Raw genomic sequence first — 21,000 nt, 5'->3', positions numbered from 1 at the left:
GCTGTCAACACCCTGTTCCACACACAAGACCACAACTGCACTTTGAAGATGTGAAGCCTACAGATCTCGTGTTCTGAAAAGAATGGGAGCTGTATAATTATTGAATTAGGTTGCTATTACGATGCTAGTTTTCATTCTTTCTTTTTGTTTTCCTGATAATAAACAATTAATAATGTAATTATTTACATTTTAAACCAGGAACTAAATAACTGAAGGGTGGTTCTTGACATGTGCACAGTGCTATATCTGTAAATTTAATACTGAATAATCCAGACTAATTCTAGTGCGCGTGATTGGCCAAAAAACACACAACACGTTATCACCAGTAGATAATAATGTTTACTGCAATGAGAGAAACCAAACTGGGCAGATATTAGAGTCGAGAAAAACAGGTCAAACCTAATAACAGAAGACAATTACCTGCTCCGTGCATCATGTGCACTTTGGTGTATTTTGTCCCCAGAAAGCTTCGCAGGTCTTGGTTCCCCACTTCAAAACCTTGATCCCAAATCCCTGAAGTAAACATAAATAAATAAACAAACTCAAACATATAATACATCTCAGACCGAATAACGTAAATGATTATATATCATACACACACACACACACACACACACACACACACACACACAAACAAATAGATGTGCCCCAAGCACAATTTTAGCATATACTAGAAAAGAACATCAGCTAATCATGTTTAGTGCCACAGAATGAGGCCATCCTAAATTATAACAAAGACATCCTCCACTACGGACTTGACAGATTAGATCCTATTAGGCTGAAATCATACAGAGCTACATTAGGGACACAGTGACAAGGAGAGAAGGGAGAGATGAAAAGAAGACAAGGCGATGTGAAGAGAGTGTTTAATAAAAAAAAAAGGGCTGCACACGCGAGGGAGGGGAGGCACAGGACGTATTATTGCAGTCCATTAAACCCATTACGTTCTATAACAAAGATGGGATTCGATAAAGAGACTATTAGCAGAATTATAGTCACATATGCTTTTTTTTCCCCTAGTCTTTTCTTCTTGCTGAATTAGCGACTGAAAAGTGCGAGTGACTGTGTGTGTGTTTGTGACACGGATGGAAAGAAAGAGGGAGAGGAGGAAGAAATATCCAATATTACTATAATGGGATGACAGCTTCACACAATGCGAGGTTACAATATTTCACCCCATTAATGTGACCCACTACATCAAATCCACTCCGGTCCGCTTATGGGGTTAGAGGAGATGGTCTTCATTATTAGTCAGAGGCTGCAATAACTCAGAATGAAGCCTGTCCTCTTTATGTAGACGCTGGAGTGATTTACGGGCCGACGCTAGCTGCCTCTATATGATGCAGTCAGTCACTGCAGATCTTTAACTCCCCATTACTTTGCTGCTAAGTGCTACTTCACCACCCATTTTCCCTCATTACGGCTTTTTATTATACAGTAGCCAGCCATGTTCAGAATAGTAATGACAGCTGTATAGCTAAATGCAGCCTGCTCGGTGTATACTTTTAAAGGGGATTACCACTTAGCTATCACTTGTATTGTTTTATCAATATTTTTGGTCTTCCGTGTCCCATCTGTGAGAGCATGGGTAGAGCAAAAGCTTATCAAAGTACTCACAGTACACAATAAGTATCCACAATATTTTGACACCGTGCACGTGTTAGTGATGGCACATCTTAAACATGGCCGCCAAAATTTAACAAACTGCACTAAATCCAACTAAACAAGGCCAGTTCTGCTCCCTACATAAATGCACAGTCGGTCACAAATTGCTCACCTCCAAAGGAGAGGACTGCATACTTATCCATGACCCAATCACATTTCTTATTTTTACCCCTACACCTTGACTTTGAAGGTCACCATGCCTCAGAGTTGAGATGTAGTGGTTAATATCTTTCTCTACGAAATGGCAGAATAAAAAGTTCTTCATTACCAGGCTCTGTATGCAGCTTTCCCCGTCTGCAGTGATATCAGAGGAGCGCTGTCGGACTTGAGGTCATCATGTGCCTTTAGATGCACTCGACAATACATCATATAATCACCCACTCTTCTATGATATGAAACTTGATTCAGCAGCTTTGTGTTTGCATCTTCCAGTTCCACCTTAAATGCTGCAGTAGACTTGGGTATTAGAATGAAACTGCTTCACTTTAAAGGCAACGCACCAGCGATATGAAAGTGTCAAACAAATAAATACAGTGGAGTTTGAGTTCCTAACTTGTGTTTATTGAGAGTCAGAAAACATGTTATTTCTTACTAATTCAAGGAATAAGGTTTAAAAGACCGTTGGTCCCCCCCCCCAACGGTGTTGGGAAACTCTAATAGGCGTCTTGCCTGTGACGTAGACGGTGGACAACAACTCTAGAAGCTGCACTTAATTTAATGCAAAATGAGGAAAAGGTGTGTTGTTTTTGGCTGCAATCATTCAATGTACAGTGGGACATCTGTGAACAAATGGCCCAAAGATCCCAAAATATCCAGAAAATGAACTAAATTTGTCCACTTTAAACGGGCACTTTGGAAAGGACCATCCGCTCACTCCGTTATCTGTAGCTCATTTCACTGGCGCTTTTCCAACAATATGGGCATGTAAGGACACCAACGAAAGGTGTTCAAGAGCCTCTGTAACATGGAGGTAAACAGGGTAAGGACACTCACTTCGCCTGTTTTAGTTGGTGTTGGTTAGCGTTAGCTTGACTCGCTAAACTCGGTGCTCAGATTATACTCGGCTACGTAGCTGCATTACGGAGGTTTATAGTGTCGGATGAATTCGAGTTCGACTTCGATCACATTTACAAGAATAACGGTACCTCTACATTTGAGTTTAGCTTATTGCTAGGCTATTGTCATGAATAATGTTGGTTATTTAGCTAGATACTCTCATAACAGTCAGTCATAACGGTGTTTTACCGCGGCGTTGTTCAGCTGTTGTCCACCAGTGACGTCACGGTCGCGTTCGAGAATTTCCGTAGCGAGCTCGGGTTTTTCCGTCAATTTAATAAAATTGTCAGTTTTAAAGCAAATTAAGCAGCTATTTTTATTTTAATTCATACTTATATCTGTCAGTAACTACAATAATGTGAAATATTCATGGAGGTCCATTAAGTGGTGCTTAGCCTTTAAGGCGGAACTGGAAATGTACTAGCTTACTAGAGATATCAGCATACAACTAGCAATGTTTTACATTTGTTATGAAGGAAAGGGTCATAATATATTGAAACTATTTTAAACTAATATAATACAATGGTTATCATGGTTATTAAGTTAAAAAGCACTGACAATATGATGGTTTTTTGGTTTGCTTATGCAGCCAGTGATTCACAGGACATTCATAACATTCTGAAAAATCATGCTTTTATTTTATTCAAGGCCTATATAACCCTAGCACTACTCCCTGACACTCTATCCCAACAGGAACTGAGACACCCTACTCCTAGGCAAAACTGAGGGGTATGGCTATGTGGTAGGGCAAGGGGTGAAATTGGGTTTACACCCATGTAAAAATCATCAGAGACACTGATAAAGGCAAAAACAAATTAAGTTATTGTTCTATTGATTATAAACCATAAGTAAATACAAATGAATAACAAAAAAATTGTCAAAAATTATGCTTTAAATGCACAAATGGCTCAGGTTTGTAAACAATTGAGTGGTCTAAGCATCTGCCCAATCACCAGGAGATCACAGGTGTGTATCCGGGTGATGCCTTATGCCTGGCCCACACACAAAGAGAATTTTCACAGATGTTTCAGTGCTTGATCTTTGTTAGTTCTCAAAGTCCCCACACTACACGATGTGCCCTGAATGAAACACCACACACTTTACGATTACACATACCGACAGACAGCTCCGCTCTTCCAAACCTCACTGAAATTTCTGGAGAAGGCGGGAGCTTCTCTGACACTAGGGCTTTGTCCAAAACAGAAAGGAGCATAAACCTTGCTCTCAAGGCAGTATTTTGGAATGAGGATTTTTCCCATTAGAGACAAGCTTTACAAGCTGCAGTATTTCAACACATTGCCAGGACACCTGTACACACTAATGATTCGTCAACAGAAGAATTACAACTTTGAAAATCAGGCAACATTTTAAATAAGCATTAAATACGGACATGACTTCATCCCTCAGAACACTGCCTCAGTAGACAGCAATCTAGTCATTTCAGACACATCCTTGATGTAAATAACAGGGGTTGTTGTTCCAGCTCAGCTCTCATTGGTTTCCCGTCTTTCAGGCCTGACGTTAACGTGGCGTTTCACACCCAGGAGTCGGCGACCAATCCCAACTAAAGGATTCTGAATATCGAACTTGTTTCATATTTAAGATTCACAATTGGCACGGCCCTGACGACATAGAGAAGATTGGAGGAGTTCACATTGCATTACAGGCTACCCACGCTACATGATAATGTGGGAAGATAATCCTTTACTATCTCCCTAAAGTTAAGAGACCTCTTGCAAATCGGCTGGATTATCCTGTAGTGTGGACCAGGCTCTTGCCGTCCAAGGCCGGGTGTCTTAGTGCAAAATTAGCCTCAGATTCTGGGTGAGTAATAATGGCCCCTTCTTCCCACATCACTACCCAAAATGCACCAAAAGAAGTGGTGGGTTACTTGAAGGAAGCACATGTTTGTGTCCACTTGTGGCGCCGTGTGAGATCGGAGGTGATTCAATGAAAGGATGGAAGTTATAATGACTAATGCTTAGGGAAAAAATTCTACAAAAAAGGGATTAACCAAACAAACAAACAAATATTTGTGGACAACTGTCATCTCCAGACTGTTGGCAGCTTCTTTTGGAATGTTGTGACAAGTTTAGACTGTATTTCCTTATTTTTTCATGGATTTGAACAGTGTATAACTTTCTTCATGAACATTGAAGGCAGATAAATTGAACCATGCACATTGTAAGTGTTTATTTTTGCTCCACAGCATTAATATATTTTAGTTTCTGACTGGTATTCGCTTTTATCTCATGTTCAAACTGCTTAATTTTCAATTCAAACCATTTCTGTCATTTCCCTGCTTTTTTAAAACAGTGACCACAACCAATCCTCCAAATTGCACAAATGCTTAATTTGATTACAGTTATGAGAATATGGAACATCTGAGCAACCAGAAATACCCATCATTCTTTCATTTCTCCCAGTATGTAGCTGAAATTGGAAATCACACACCAAATAGCTGACATTCTGTATTTTAGTGCTGACATTCTGTGCTTCGCTAGTTGCACAGTGTCCCCAGCGTAAAACTCCACCACTCTTACCGGTTTTTGTTGGTTTCTTTTTATTAGCTCTTCTTTCTCCTGCAACTTATTCTGCAACTCCTCAGAACTGAATGTTTCAGAGGTGTGTGATAGAGGTGTCCTGACAAATCTGCGAAACACTAACATTGCTGGGTCCTATTTTGAAAACACAGCAGTGCATTTCTCAGAGCATAAGAAAGCTCCCAGAAATGATGTCCGAGTGGATTTCGTCTTCAAACAAAAGAGCTTTATTGGGTAAACTTGAGATGAGTTGCTCTGTCGCTAGTCATCATGAGAAACACCTGACCCTGTATGGGGAGAAGCCATACTCGTTTGTCGGATGTGTGCCAAGTGTAGCATACAGCCCGACGGCATGCGAGCGCTTCTCCAAGGCCTTGCGAACACAAGTGAAGGCACGCTTCTCAGTTTTCTGATTATAGCTGGATGAAACCTGATCGCCCTAAAGTTCAAAACACAAGCCATGGTATCTGTCGGGTTATTAAGGGGGCAGCAAAGCTCCTTGGAACTGAAAGCGGCATGGGGGAATTCTCCCATGCGAGTGCCTAAAATGCCATGCAAGGTTTTACCACCGCAGTCTTGGCTGCTGATCAGAGGAGAAGCTTGAGCTCCGGATCTTTATCCGGGTGATGTCCATGCAAGTCACATCTAAAGCTGAAGAGAAAGAGAAAGAAAGAGAGCGGAAGAACGTAACCACAAAGAGATGTTGGGTATCTCTTCCATTAATTACACTACACAAAAAAAACCAACAATGCCACTATTGTGTGGTTTGCGCATCTCCATTCCCCTCCCACACCCTCTTTAAATAATAACCCAAAGACCCAACCACAAACGATGCACAGGGAGAAAAATAAAAGGCCTAAATGAGGTAAGCCACTTTCCTCCTCTCTCATCAACTCAGCGATTACGGAACAGCGTGCTGCTTTGGTAGGCACTGTTATTACGGCGTACATGGGTGTGCACTTGTTGTGGGTTTTTGTCTCTGTTATTGTATTCTTGTGTGGGGGTGTCTGTTGGCGGTAGTGTTGATTTCTTTCTCTTTTTCCCCACTGCCGTTTGTTTGTGGCACAGGGAGAACAAAGGCTGAATTAATTAACTGCTGTGGACAAGCGCTCTCCCTGGGTAAGGCTGCTACTGCCCCACTGTCTGACCATCTACAGCCCTCCCTCTCTCCCCCCCCCCAGCCATTTTCTACCATTCTGCCTTTGAGTACTCTCTTAAGAGTACAGAGCGAATGTAAAAGAACAACACATGGAGGAGGGGAGGGGGATAATTAGCAGAAGAGGAGATAAAATGGTCAAAAGGAGCAGAAGAAAGCACATGCCCTGCTACTCTAAGGTTTTCTTGTAGTGCCACCGCATAGTTAAGTGATGTTCCTACTCCTACTTCAATACACTTAGTCATCTGATGAAGGATGAGGGTCTGTGTGTGGGGGGTGGGGTAATTATTGGGCGAGTTGGATTTGAGTGAGAAAAACACTAAACTGCAATGCTGTGAGCTTCAAGGACCCTTTTTGAGTAGCACTGCCATAGGGTAAGAGAGTGCCTTAGAGAGGCATGAAAGAGAGAAAAGAATGGGGTAAACAAGAACAGGAAGAAAAAGAGGGCTGTCTCAAAAGGAGGCATGGTTAGAGACAGAGAAGCAGCACAAGGAGAATAGTTTTTGGTATTTCAGGAACAGACAAAAAGACGAAAACAAGGAAGGTCATGGAAAAACAGATGTGGGTGAAGCACTAAAAGATTCCAACGGCTTTGTCTCAAATGGCTCACTACTCTGAGAGGTAGTACTCCTCATGGGTCATGAAATAATGGCTTGAATGCCCATAAAGTGCAGTACACTCTTTGTCCAATCAGGAACAATTTGGGATTCAGCTAGTGTCACACAAAAAGCATTCTTGGATTGGACTAGGTTCAGCCATCACGTAGACAGAGCTCGACCATAGTACAGTCAATCAATCAATCAAATTGTGTTTATATGGCGCTTTTCACAAAAAGTCGTCACGAAGCAGCTTTGCACAGATCTGGGTCCGAGCCTCCTATGAGCGAGTCAGGGGCAACAGTGGCAAGGAAAACCTCCCTCAGCACTCGAGGAAGGAACCTTGGAAGGAACCAAGGCTCATACGGGGAACCCACCCTCCTCGGGTCGACACCGGAGACACAACAGAGAACAGAACAGAAGTAAAAGTGAAGTGATGACAGATGAAGGGGTTATAGTAATGTGAATGTAGCATATTAGTGATGTATGAGTCTGAGGAAGGAGGAGGTGGTCAGTGATTCTGTGCGAGTTAAAAGTAGGTGCAGAGTTATTTTGAGATAAAACAGCAAGGACAAGCATGATACTGTAGATGAGACAAGGCCAGGATATTGTACTGGACACACAGGGTCAGGGGCTGGATCAGGGCAACACCAGAAGAGCAGCAGGACATCTCAGAGCATGAGAGAGACAGAAGAAAGAAAACCAGACAAAGGGAACCAATAAAAATAAAAAGGTTAGTAGTTCATGGTAAAGAACGGGCAAATTTGTCCTGAGATAAAAGCTTCCACGGGTCAGGCGAGAGAACCCAGCAACAGAAAGCATGTTGGCGGTTACCAGAAAACTAACTAAAAGAGCTGTAGCTATGGTCATATGACAGGTTTAAAACAATGTAGTGATAATATGAAAACTAGCTCTAACACCAATATAAAAGTAACCTGAAAGTGACTGATTAACCAAAAGCTTGTTTGAAAAGGTAGGTTTTTAATCTAGATTTAAAGACCGAGAGTGTGTCTGAACCCCGAACAGTAACTATACGGCTGTTCCAGAGTTGAGGAGCTTTGTAAGAAAATGCTCTTCCTCCTGCAGTGTTTTTCTAAATTTACCAATCCTGTTTTTCTACTGAATATCAATCCAACTCAAGTGTTCTTTAATCCATCTTCTTCAATTTCATACATGTACAATCCTCACAGTGTGAGATAAGACCTGCTTGAGATCAATCAGTGTTATACGTGGAGAGGTACAGGGGTATAACAAAGGATTGCGGTATTAGCACAAAAAATATATATATATATATATATATATCACAATGTCCATTACAGACATTAGAGAGCTAATGATGGAGAAAAAAGACTCAACAGTGCAATAATTAAATTGCTTCACTTGAATATCAAAGCTTGCAAACAACCAACTCCTCACTCCTAGCACATTTATGCCATATGCCACACTGCTTCCACATCACTGCTCTAACACGTTTAGCAAGTTGTGCAGTTTTTGAACAATATTTTTCCACTTCCGTTTAAAAACAAAAATACTGAACAGTGATTTAAAATATACACATGAATGTAATCCCACAACAAGTTTACAACTTTAAAAAAACAACAATCACTAAAAATAAATTATTGCTTAAAATGTAATTTAATGTACAGGGTATCCCTCGTGTTCTCCCTGTGTCTGCGTGGGTTTCCTCCGGGTGACTGTCTGTGAGGAGTGTGGTGTGTTCTCCCTGTGTCTGCGTGGGTTTCCTCCGGGTGACTGTCTGTGAGAAGTGTGGTGTGTTCTCCCTGTGTCTGCGTGGGTTTCCTCCGGGTGATTGTCTGTGAGGATTGTGGTGTGTTCTCCCTATGTCTGCGTGGGTTTCCTCTGGGTGACTGTCTGTGAGGATTGTGGTGTGTTCTCTCTGTGTCTGCGTGGGTTTCCTCCGGGCGACTGTCTGTGAGGATTGTGGTGTGTTCTCTCTGTGTCTGCGTGGGTTTCCTCCGGGTGACTGTCTGTGTGGAGTGTGGTGTGTTCTCCCTGTGTCTGCGTGGGTTTCCTCCGGGTGACTGTCTGTGTGGAGTGTGGTGTGTTCTCCCTGTGTCTGCGTGGGTTTCCTCCGGGTGACTGTCTGTGAGGAGTGTGGTGTGTTCTCCCTGTGTCTGCGTGGGTTTCCTCCGGGTGACTGTCTGTGAGGAGTGTGGTGTGCTCTCCCTGTGTCTGCGTGGGTTTCCTCCGGGTGACTGTCTGTGAGGAGTGTGGTGTGTTCTCCCTGTGTCTGCGTGGGTTTCCTCCGGGTGACTGTCTGTGAGGAGTGTGGTGTGTTCTCCCTGTGTCTGCGTGGGTTTCCTCCGGGTGACTGTCTGTGAGGATTGTGGTGTGTTCTCTCTGTGTCTGCGTGGGTTTCCTCCGGGTGACTGTCTGTGAGGAGTGTGGTGTGTTCTCTCTGTGTCTGCGTGGGTTTCCTCCGGGCGACTGTCTGTGAGGATTGTGGTGTGTTCTCTCTTTGTCTGTGTGGGTTTTATTCTGGGTGACTGTCTGTGAGGAGTGTGGTGTGTTCTCCCTGCGTCTGCGTGGGTTTCCTCCGGGTGACTGTCTGTGTGGAGTGTGGTGTGTTCTCCCTGTGTCGGCGTGGGTTTCCTCCAGGTGACTGTCTGTGTGGAGTGTGGTGTGTTCTCCCTGTGTCTGCGTGGGTTTCCTCCGGGTGACTGTCTGTGAGGAGTGTGGTGTGTTCTCTCTGTGTCTGCGTGGGTTTCCTCCGGGTGACTGTCTGTGAGGAGTGTGGTGTGTTCTCCCTGTGTCTGTGTGGGTTTCCTCCGGGTGCTCCGGTTTCCTCCCACAGTCCAAAAACACACGTTGATAGGTGGATTGGTGATTCAAAAGTGACCGTAGGTGTGAGGGAATGTGTGTGTTGCCCTGTGAAGGACTGACGCCCCCTCCAGGGTGTATTCCCGCCTTGCGCCCAATGATTCCAGGTAGGCTCTGGACCCACCGTGACCCTGAACTGGATAAGCGCTTACAGATAATGGATGGATGGATGGATGGATGGGTATCCCTCTTCTTTTTAATTATGAAGTTGTGTTCAGCTATTCATCATACAGTGTTAAAATGTTCCCAGAAGGTTCTATTGGTATTCCAGTAAAAATTTATGAGCATGACAGAAAAAGAGGAAACTAAAACCAACTGGATGCCACAAATGCATAACCAGCTTCAATTAACTGAGGCATGAACTCCACAACACCTCTAAAAGGTGTCTGCAGTATCTGACAACAAGACCCTTTACGTAATCTAAGTTGTGAGGTGGGCACTTCATGGACCGGACGTGTTTTTCCAGCACATTCCACATATGCAAGATGAGAATGAGATAAGTGCAATTTGGAGGCCAAGTCAACACCTTGAACTCTTTGCTTAGGAATGGTCTGAGGAACATGACAATACTGCGGGGGCAGTGTGCATTATCCTGCTGAAAGAGACCGCTGCCCTTACGCGACAGTTGCCATAAAGGAATGCACTTAGCAATATTTAAGTGGTTGTACGTGTCAAAATAACATCCACGTGAATGCCAAAACCCAAGGTTTTCCACCAGAACACCACACTTGCTTTCTTTCTATTCTGCATCTTGGTGCCATCTCTTCTCTAGGTAAGATAGCTTTTTTTTTTTTTCCAATTTCTATGACAGAAAAGGTGATTCATCGGAACAGGACACATACTTCCATTGTTCCACAGTCTGGTTCCAATGCTCACATGCCCAATGTAGGTGCTTTAGACAGAGGCAACAGCTGCCCCATTCGCAGCAAGCTGTGACGTGCACTGTGTGTCCTAGTACCTTTCCATCATAGCCAGCATTAACCTTTGCAGCACTTTGTGCTACAGCATCTCTTCTGTGAAGTCAGTTTGAGCGCCCATGACCACGTCACCAATTCACTGGATGGCTTTCCTTGGACCACATTCGGAAGGTAATGACCACTGCATTCCAGAAACCCCCTATAAGACCAGCTGTTTTGGAGATGCTCTGTCCTAGTCATCTTTTTTCTTGCTTCCTACCTGTCCTCTTCACGAACGGACTGCCTTAACAGGTACCTTTGTAATGAGACATTGACGTGTGAACATACGTTTGTAGTTACAAATCCATTACACCACCACACACACTCACAGCTATGAGCAATTCTTATAGACACAGATATTCACAGATTTGATGTATTTTCAGCAGCTTTTTTTTCTCTTTTTTTTCTGTAAATGGCTTTTATTTTGTTCAACCACATCTTTTATTGTTTGGCTTTTAAACAAGACATAACTTTTGACTATTTACTTACTCATATATTCCACGTTGACCACTATAAACTGGAAAAAAAGCCGTCCATAGGACCACATTCTTACAACTGTGTAACGACAATCTCTAAAAATACAGCATCACTCGGTGTATTGGTCACATTTAAACCAACACTGAATGGGCTAAATAAGACCGTATCTGTGAATCATGCCGACTGAAACACCACAAGACGGATGTTCAACACCACACAGATGTGAGAAGGAACCAGTGCATGTATGTAAATGAATTACTATTGGGCCCTCCAGCAGTAGGATCATTTACTGCTGCTAAATTATAAATCCAAACTCTTGAAGTCAATTTTCATAATCTCATTCATGCAGCCTAATCTACTGTCTAATCTAATTTGTATATTTCATCACTAAATTAACGGGACCAACCAACTCCTGCTCCACGTGAAGAAAAAAAATATTATAATTTCATAATTAAGCTGAAACATGAGACAAAAGAAATTAATTAGATTGCTTATCAATCCACAGTCAATCATAACTTATTTTCCGTAGCGCATTCTCCTGAAAAGACAATCTAACTTCACACCCGTCCTCCCCGGTTTAAAACAGGATCAAAGTACCGCTAACATTATCAAGACAAAGGAACTGGTGAGTAAGAGGTATGAAGGTAAAACAGTGCTTTATTCTGGTTATGGATGGGGATGAGATTGCACTTAGGGATGTACAGTAAGAGAGAGTAGTACGGCATGGAAAGACAAAGTTGTCTCGAAACTAGGAAATTAAACAAGCGGATTAATCACTTTAGTCACTATTCACGCTCAAATCTGTTGAATGCATAAAATCTTTCAAGGATTTTGGACTTTACCGTCGGTGGATTTGAGTGACCTGAAAAATACTGTAGCTCTGTTAACACTGAATGCACCTTCGCATGGGAGAAGTGCCAAAAAATGCTGAGCAATAAGACGTGGTAAAAAAGGTGACTCAGCAAACTGTCCAAACCGCATATACACGGACATAAAGCTAAAACCTAGTGAGGGCCAAAAGCAGACCAGCACAGCGGGTGCAGATATGAGGTGTGCACTGGGGGGGGGAAGAGATCTAGACACTTGTTACTAAATTATTCAGGATGACACATCACCCCCATAGGAAGATAAATAAGCTCTCCATGATAGACTGGAAGATCATTAGTTATCAGCTGTGCAGATGAGCTGAGGGACCACACACACACACACACACACACACACAGAGGATCAGAAACACAGGGATGTAAGGGTCCTGTCAGAGCAAATCCTTGTAAATCTGTTGCCGTTTTAAAATTGCTTTCACACACTTTGAAAACGCCAGTTACCATTCACACAGCCTCAAAATCAGACGAGTAACAGACAAACAGAAGTGGTCAAATTTATTTTCCTTAACCGCTTATCCTTTACGAAGATTACAAGGTTTTATCCGACAGGCTTTCATGTGTGCGCACGCAGAGGGGAGGCCCGCTCAACAACTTGCTTTTATGTACAGGCTAAAAATCGCCAAACGCCGAATCACTTGTGACAGAATTAACCTGTGGTAAATTTGACTCCAACGGAATTAATTTAGAACTGGTGATTTTAGAGGGTACACACTTTAATCAGCCCCATACAACACAAACTCCCCGAGATGCAATTCTGCAACAGCTAATCAAATCTGAAACGAATGGAGCAGACGTGCGGTTGTTTGTAGTCCATTCATCAAGCAACAGCGCACGATCAATCTACATCTAGTGTCATCATGAGCACAATCTGTACTGGACCAATTTCCAACACTCACTCTCATAAGGATCCAGCTAATCTCGTTATCAGTTTGTCTTCTGCTGTGCGGCGCAATACAGAAGCAAAGAGCTGCTGTCTCTCTGCCAATCGCATACAGCAAAGACATTAAATAATGCTTAAAAACAACATTTTTTGTGATACAGTGAAATAAAGACCTACGTATAACAGAGTCTCCATTAAGAGTATTATACTGCGTCAACGGTACTGAATAACAATTGCACAAAAAAAAACCTTTTCAGAGCGTGTACTTGCCCAAGTGATTCTAGATAGGTTCTGGACCCACAAGGCCCTGAGCAGGATGAATAAATTAATGCATTGTAGCAAAACGTATTGAAGCAAACACAATAATGTTTGATTAACCGAGAAATAAAACGAAACACTTTAACCTTGAGGAAGCAAGTGTATCGTAATTAAAATTCTACACATAAAATAAATCATAATCATGAACTGCAAAAGAATTATGCATTCAAATGTTTCTTTGAGTTGACATGGCTCTATACACAGATATTTCTTTTAATAATGAGCCCTTGTAGAAGTCTTTTTTAAAGAGGTTTTCCAGTTTAAATTTTTAGGTTTTTTTTGGTAGAATCGTTTAGAGCAAAAATATACCCTACAAGCCTCATTATTCATTCATTCACTCATTATCTGTAAGCGCTTATCCAATTCAGGGTCGCGGTGGGTCCAGAGCCTACCTGGAATCATTGGGCGCAAGGCGGGAATACACCCTGGAGGGGGCGCCAGTCCTTCACAGGGCAACACACACTCACACACACCTACGGACACTTTTGAGTCGGCAATCCACCTACCAACGTGTGTTTTTGGACTGTGGGAGGAAAACGGAGCACCCGGAGGAAACCCACGCAGACACAGGGAGAACACACCACACTCCTCACAGACAGTCACCCGGAGTAAACCCACGCAGACTCAGATAGAACACACCACACTCCTCACAGACAGTCACCCGGAGGAAACCCATGCGGACACAGGGACAACACACCACACTCCTCACAGACAGTCACCCGGAGTAAACCCACGCAGACTCAGAGAGAACACACCACACTCCTCACAGACAGTCACCTGGAGGAAACCCACGCAGACACAGGGAGAACACACCATACTCCTCACAGACAGTCACCCGGAGGAAACCCACGCAGACACAGGGAGAACACACCACACTCCTCACAGACAGTCACCCGGAGTAAACCCACGCAGACTCAGAGAGAACACACCACACTCCTCACAGACAGTCACCTGGAGGAAACCCACGCAGACACAGGGAGAACACACCACACCCCTCACAGACAGTCACCCGGAGCGGGAACCGAACCCACAACCTCCAGGCCCCTGGAGCTGTGTGACTGCGACACCTACCTGCTGTGCCACCGTGCCGCCCACTACAGCACATGCTTTGTGCAAATATGTCACACAGCCCTTAGGAAACCCTGCGACGTCAACTAATCCTGACTGATAGCCTAGCCACTTCTCTATAGGCTAATAAATTACACCAAGTGGGCATTAATGTGACACTTAACCTCGCTTGTCAAATGAAACATTGAAGAAAACAGCAAATCTATCTTTACTCAACATCAAAATGGATGCCAAAGAATGCTTTCTTCCTGAAGAAAAAAAGCCAAACAGAAGTTATCTGTTGTCATCTTTGTTTTTAGTCATGATTTCAAAAATTTAATTATGATTTATACAGCACCAACTAAAGTAATGTTACTTTGATGGTGTATTTCTGCATTAACAAGCTCTTCTCAGTCTCTAGGCTAGTTTGCCATTGCTGTAGATGAAGGCATGCATGTACAGTTGCTATCATAATTATCCAACCCCCAGTGCAAATTAGGTTTATTAGCAAAATCAGCAAATTTCCAGCTGTTTGCTACAAACCAATAAAACAAGCTCAACAAATATTAAAGTGGCTTCTCTAAATTCAACACAAAACGCCACTTTTAATGACTAACACAGCCTTCAGCGCCCTCAATAGAATCCCTCACAGTTGCAAATCATGTGTTGTCTCAAGTAAATCTAATGTAACTAATCAAAGGCTTCATTAGTTGCATCATGTGTGCTTGAGATTAAACACATCCAGTGCCTGGACTGGGAGATGCTAACTGTTATGTTCGAGTTCACGTAGAAATGTGGCTTAAGCAAAGACAGTTGCCCTAAAATGTTATAAGGAAAGATCATTGCTTGCACTAACAAGGAAAAAGATACAAAAATATATCAAAGGCACTGAATGTTCCCAGAAATACACGTGGAAGCACAATTTGCAGTTCAAAGTTAAGGGAACTCTGGCTATACTACTTGGACATGGTAGAAAGAAGAAGCTATCACCAGTTGCCACCAGATTCTTGAAGAGGCAGGGGGTCAAAAACCCTAGTGACTGTAAAAGACCTGCAGCAAGATTTGGTGGCAGCAGGCACTGAGATTTGAATTTGCAGAGTAAGGTAGAACTCCAAGGGATACACCTCTACTGACCCCAAAGCACAAGAAAACTTCAGCTCCAAAATGCTGAAAACCGTATAAATAAGCCACATAGGACTGGGGATGCTGTTCTGTGGAGCGGTGAAACAAAAATCATTTTTTAGCACAATGCATTAACAGAGCAGTATGTCTAGAGGAGGAAAAACAAAACCACCGCTGGAAAGAACACCCTGCCTACAGCGAAGTATATCGGTGGCTTGGTGACGCTCAGGCACCGGAAACCTACTGTGTGTGGAGGGCAAAATGGATTCAGTCAAGTCTCGGGAAGTCTTTTGAAAAATAAAAGTCATGCTTTCTTTGAGGAAGCTGAAGCTGGGGGTGATTGGACATTCCAATAGGACAATGATCCCAAGCATACCACAGTGTCCACCAAGGCTTGGCTTCAGAAGAAGTTCTAAAAGATCCTGGAGTGGCCCATCACAGTTCTCTGACATGAATCTCTGAGAAAATCGTTGAGAAGATTTGAGGAATGTGGCTGCCACAAGCATACTCAAGTATATTAATGAACTGGACGATATTTCCTATGAGGAATGACTAAGACTCCTTAGAGGGATGCCCGGATATGAATGACATCTGCAGAAAGTTATAACAACAAAAGGGTGCTGCTAAGAAACAAAGACGTTAGGCCTGAAGGGGTTAAAGAATTCTGAGAAAGCAGTAGTCATTTAAAAGGGGACTTTTGTGCTGAACTTGTTATATTAGTTGTGTTCAGCTGTTGTTCTTGTTTGACTGGTTTGCCCATAGTGTCCCTTTCGGCATTTTTACTTTATGATTTCAGCATTAGGCGGCACGGTGGTGCAGCAGGTGGCGTCACAGTCACACAGCTCCAGGGTCCTGGAGGTTGTGGGTTCAAGACCCACTCCAGGTTACTGTCTGTGTGGAGTTTGTTGCGTTTCCCCCCCGTGGGTTTCCTCCGGGTGCTCCGGTTTCACCCCACGCTCCAAAAACACACGTTGGTAGGTGGATTGGCGACTCAAAACTGTGAGTGTGTGAGTGAACGTGTGAGTGTGTGTCGCCCTGCGAAGGACTAGCGCCCCCTCCAGGGTGTCATCCCGCCTTGTACTCAGTGATTCCGGTCAGGCCCCTGAACTGGATATGCGGTTACAGACAATGAATAAATAAGGATTTCAGCACTTCTGTCACCAATCACACTTATATTGTAAGCTGTATCACAGATGTGAATATGCATATCACTTTCTCACCTTTAAAGTGCAATGCACTGGCCAGAATCATGGCTCCTTCTTTAGTGTCTGCTACGTCTGTAAGTGGTAACACCTCCCTTCCTCCCATTCCATCTCTGGCCCAGGTTCGAAGCATCTCCATATCTGTCTGCATATCCTTTCCACTCAGAGCCACATGGCCCAACTCAAACTGAGTCTGGATCTGCTGCAGAAATGCCTTTTCCAGCATTGAATCCTGTTGGGAGAAGAGAGCTGAAGAGCCGTGCAGTGTGTAGCTGGTCCCATTCCCCTCCCGCATGGATTTCAGGACAATGGAGAAAACATCCTCAGCTTTTTTCTCTTCTTTGGCAGTCTTCAGAAGCTCCTGGAGCTGTCCAGCTGTGGTTCCTCTGGCTGCACGTATTATAGCACCCAGCAAGTTGGTGAGTAATGCCGGGGAGATTAGGGTGTTAGTATGGGAGCCTTCAATCCGCAGGGCCTGATAGAGTCGCAGCCCCAGGGACCAGCTGAGATGCCCCAAGGATGAACCAGCCTGGTGGAACTGTGGGGGTTTACCTGAGGTTGGAGGTGCCTCAGGGGTGGAGGAGCTGACTCCCAGCAACAGCAGATTCAACAGTGAAACAGACAGAACAGCAGAAGGCAGCATGGCTGGGCTGAGGAAAGAAAAATACATAAAACTAAAAGAAATATTTCCTCTAAAACATTAAAGGGAAATCTACATTTTCCCCCAAAGTCTTGAATATTTAAACAGTAAAGATGTAAACATATTTATACAGAATGTTTTGATGTGAAATGCACCATTCTAGAGACACTTACCAATTCAGAATAATTCACAGCAGTGGTAATAGGAACCAGACGTGTGGGGAGTTTGTCTCTGAATGCTTAAAGTTATTACATGAAATGATTTGGAATATATCGCTTGATTCCTGAGACAAAAACAGCCCAAAGTGCAGGCGTATTATTTAAGACACATTGCAGTGGTTGTAGCACAATACAGTCCTTAAAGAGAATGACTTTCTTCAAATGTATCACTATTTAAATATCACCAACATCGCATATAAAAGCTCAGAAGACAAGGCTCAATTTGAATATCTGGTCATAGTAGAAACCCAGTAAACAATTAGCCGTTGATTCAACGTTGAAAAAACGTATTGACTGCCGTCTAATCAACGTTCTCTTAAGGTTGAAAATGAAAGTTGAAAGGACGCCCAAACACAGATATTGAAAAGACGACTATTAGACGTATGTTGGACGTCTGTTGACGTTATTAATTGGTCCCGAAATAAATGACTTGTATAAAACGCGTTTCGGACGTCCACTGACGTTATCGATTGGTCACCACTTAACTAACTTATTAAGATGGATTTTGGACGTCCATTGACGTTTAAAATATGTCCTTGACGGAGAGACTACTTTTAGACCTATTTTGAACGTTCAGGGACGTTCCTTGTTTAGTGGGAAACCTACATTTGCAGTTTAGACCCCCCCCCCCGGTTTTTCTACAATTAACATTAAACGTGAATGTCTTCACAACTTTCTCCTCTCACTACATTCAAGGGTTAATCTCTTACAAGCAACAATCCAGAATGTTCTGCTAATCCTATTGTGGTCAAATTAATTTCTACATGCTAGCAGGACTGTAAACAGAAGCAGATACATGCTAATATAGTCTCAGCCCCATTCTCTCCCAAAAAAACGTCCCGTCCAATTAGAAAATGAAGCTAGAGATTACATAAACACCCAAGTAACACGAAAAAGATGTCAAACAGCCTGTGAAAGTTAGGAGGAGACGGGGGAACGATGGCGTTTCTGTTCCTCAGGCCTTTGAGGGAGCAGTGTGAGCGGTACGGAGCTAACGGCTTCACACACACAGCTGTACCGTCGACTGATGTGCAGCCGGAGAAAGAGAGAGGAAAGTTTTGTTTCGCTTTACCGTTTAACAGTCACAGTTTCTCTCTTCCCCTCCGTCTCCTTCGGGGAGCTGCAGAGAGCAGACACACAAGCAGGCAAGGGCTTCCGACGTGGCAGAGGAAGTTCTGCTGTTCTTCGAGCCAAATCCACTCTGAAAATGCTCCACTCCGGGCATTTGGCGCCTTCCAGAAATTTCTATCATTCCAGCCTCGACTTAGAGCTTTTGGGCCAGGGCTTGTCGAGACCCGCAGAAGTGAGGTGTCGACTTACTTCATTAAAATGGCTTAATAATCAAAATAATATATATAGTCACACAGCTCCAGGGACCTGTAGGTTGTGGGTTCGATTACTGCTCCAGGTGACTGTGGTGGTGTGTTCTCCCTGTGTCTGCGTGGGTTTCCTCCTGGTGACTGTCTGTGAGGAGTGGGGTGTGTTCTCTCTGTGTCTGCGTGGGTTTCCTCCGGGTGACTGTCTGCGAGGAGTGTGGTGTGTTCTCCCTGTGTCTGCGTGGGTTTCCTCCGGGTGACTGTCTGCGAGGAGTGGGGTGTGTTCTCTCTGTGTCTGCGTGGGTTTCCTCCGGGTGACTGTCTGCGAGGAGTGTGGTGTGTTCTCCCTGTGTCTGCGTGGGTTTCCTCCTGGTGACTGTCTGTGAGGAGTGGGGTGTGTTCTCTCTGTGTCTGCGTGGGTTTCCTCCGGGTGACTGTCTGCGAGGAGTGTGGTGTGTTCTCCCTGTGTCTGCGTGGGTTTCCTCCGGGTGACTGTCTGCGAGGAGTGTGGTGTGTTCTCCCTGTGTCTGCGTGGGTTTCCTCCGGGTGACTGTCTGCGAGGAGTGTGGTGTGTTCTCCCTGTGTCTGCGTGGGTTTCCTCCGGGTGACTGTCTGCGAGGAGTGTGGTGTGTTCTCCCTGTGTCTGCGTGGGTTTCCTCCGGGTGACTGTCTGTGAGGAGTGTGGTGTGTTCTCCCTTTGTCTGCGTGGGTTTCCTCCGGGTGGCTGTCTGTGAGGAGTGTGGTGTGTTCTCTCTGTGTCTGTGTGGGTTTCCTCCGGGTGACTGTCTGTGAGGAGTGTGGTGTGTTCTCCCTGTGTCTGCGTGGGTTTCCTCCGGGTGACTGTCTGTGAGGAGTGTGGTGTGTTCTCTCTGTGTCTGCGTGGGTTTCCTCCGGGTGACTGTCTGTGAGGAGTGTGGTGTGTTCTCTCTGTGTCTGCGTGGGTTTCCTCCGGGTGACTGTCTGTGAGGAGTGTGGTGTGTTCTCCCTGTGTCTGCGTGGGTTTCCTCCGGGTGACTGTCTGTGAGGAGTGTGGTGTGTTCTCTGTGTCTGCGTGGGTTTCCTCCGGGTGCTCCGGTTTCCTCCCACAGTCCAAAAACACACGTTGGTAGGTGAATTGGTGACTCAAAAGTGTCCGTAGGTGTGAGTGTGTGAGTGAATGTGTATGTGTTGCCCTGTGAAGGACTGGCGCCCCCTCCAGGGTGTATTCCTGCCTTGCGCCCAATGATTCCAGGTAGGCTCTGGACCCACCACGACCCTGAACTGGATAATGAATGAATGAATGAATATATATATATATATACTTAAGACTTAATAGTAAGGCTCCTTCTAGAACTTCAGCAGAACTACTACAGGCTAACACACACACACACACACACACACTTATATATATAAACCTTTCAAATCAATTGTTTGATTTTACAAAACAAGTCAAAGGTTTTGTAAATGTAGCTTCAAGGCTTCAAGTGTGTGTTTATTGTTTTTAGAAAAGTGGAGGCGAAAATTGTTTTACCAACTGTAATACTGGCCTGGTTTGACTATTACCCCTCCACCAGCGAAGCAGGATGGGTTCCTAATGTTTGTGATGTTAGGATCCATGGCTGTGTGATTTTGTCTTTGGAAAACTGCACTTTTAAGCAGAAATGCACCTCCATGACTTTGACTGCTTAAATTGAAGATACATATTCTTCAACATTATTCATGTTGACAAGGTAAAAACACTTGATTAAACTGAACTAAGCTGATAGGCCCTGTGCACTGTTTCACAAATAATAGCATACCGTGCTGAGGAATTGTCCAACAGGGATCTCCCTTACCTCTTTCTTATAGGATACATTTCATCTGAGGCTTGAGTTAAGGTTCAAATCTGAGAAGATCTAGAAGATTCCTAAAAATTCGTTAATATTAATAAAGTGGACCCACTATTAGCCACAATATTAAAACGTATTCAAATGTATTACCTCATAGGGGTGGTATATAAAAGGTAGCTGTTTTTGAAGTCAATGGGTTGGAAGCAGGAAAGATAGAAGCAAAATGACCTGAGCCGTTTTGGTAGGTGCCATGTTGTGATGTCTGAACAACTCTG

General features: G+C 43.8%; 1 protein-coding gene across 3 annotated transcripts in view; it reads right to left on the bottom strand.

Annotated features, from left to right (window-relative positions):
• Positions 1-18,818, bottom strand: part of serpinh2 (serine (or cysteine) peptidase inhibitor, clade H, member 2) — a 32,345-nt gene extending 13,527 nt beyond the window's left edge. The window contains exons 1-4 of one of the 3 annotated variants that reach the window (XM_066680345.1): positions 18,674-18,818; positions 17,557-17,666; positions 16,762-17,393; positions 421-513 (exon numbers count right to left, since the gene is read on the bottom strand). In XM_066680345.1, coding sequence (XP_066536442.1) covers positions 421-513; positions 16,762-17,386 — 718 coding nt within the window. In that variant the 5' untranslated portion in view covers positions 17,387-17,393; positions 17,557-17,666; positions 18,674-18,818. The remainder of the gene's footprint in view (positions 1-420; positions 514-16,761; positions 17,394-17,556; positions 17,667-18,673) is intronic. The other 2 variants (XM_066680346.1, XM_066680344.1) reach the window with 2 other exon arrangements.
• Between the last annotated feature and the right edge of the window lie 2,182 nt (positions 18,819-21,000).

The sequence above is a fragment of the Hoplias malabaricus genome, chromosome 9, assembly GCF_029633855.1.
Source record: "Hoplias malabaricus isolate fHopMal1 chromosome 9, fHopMal1.hap1, whole genome shotgun sequence".
In the NCBI taxonomy this organism is placed as follows: domain Eukaryota; kingdom Metazoa; phylum Chordata; class Actinopteri; order Characiformes; family Erythrinidae; genus Hoplias; species Hoplias malabaricus.
This window is presented reverse-complemented; position numbering and strand designations above follow the sequence as displayed.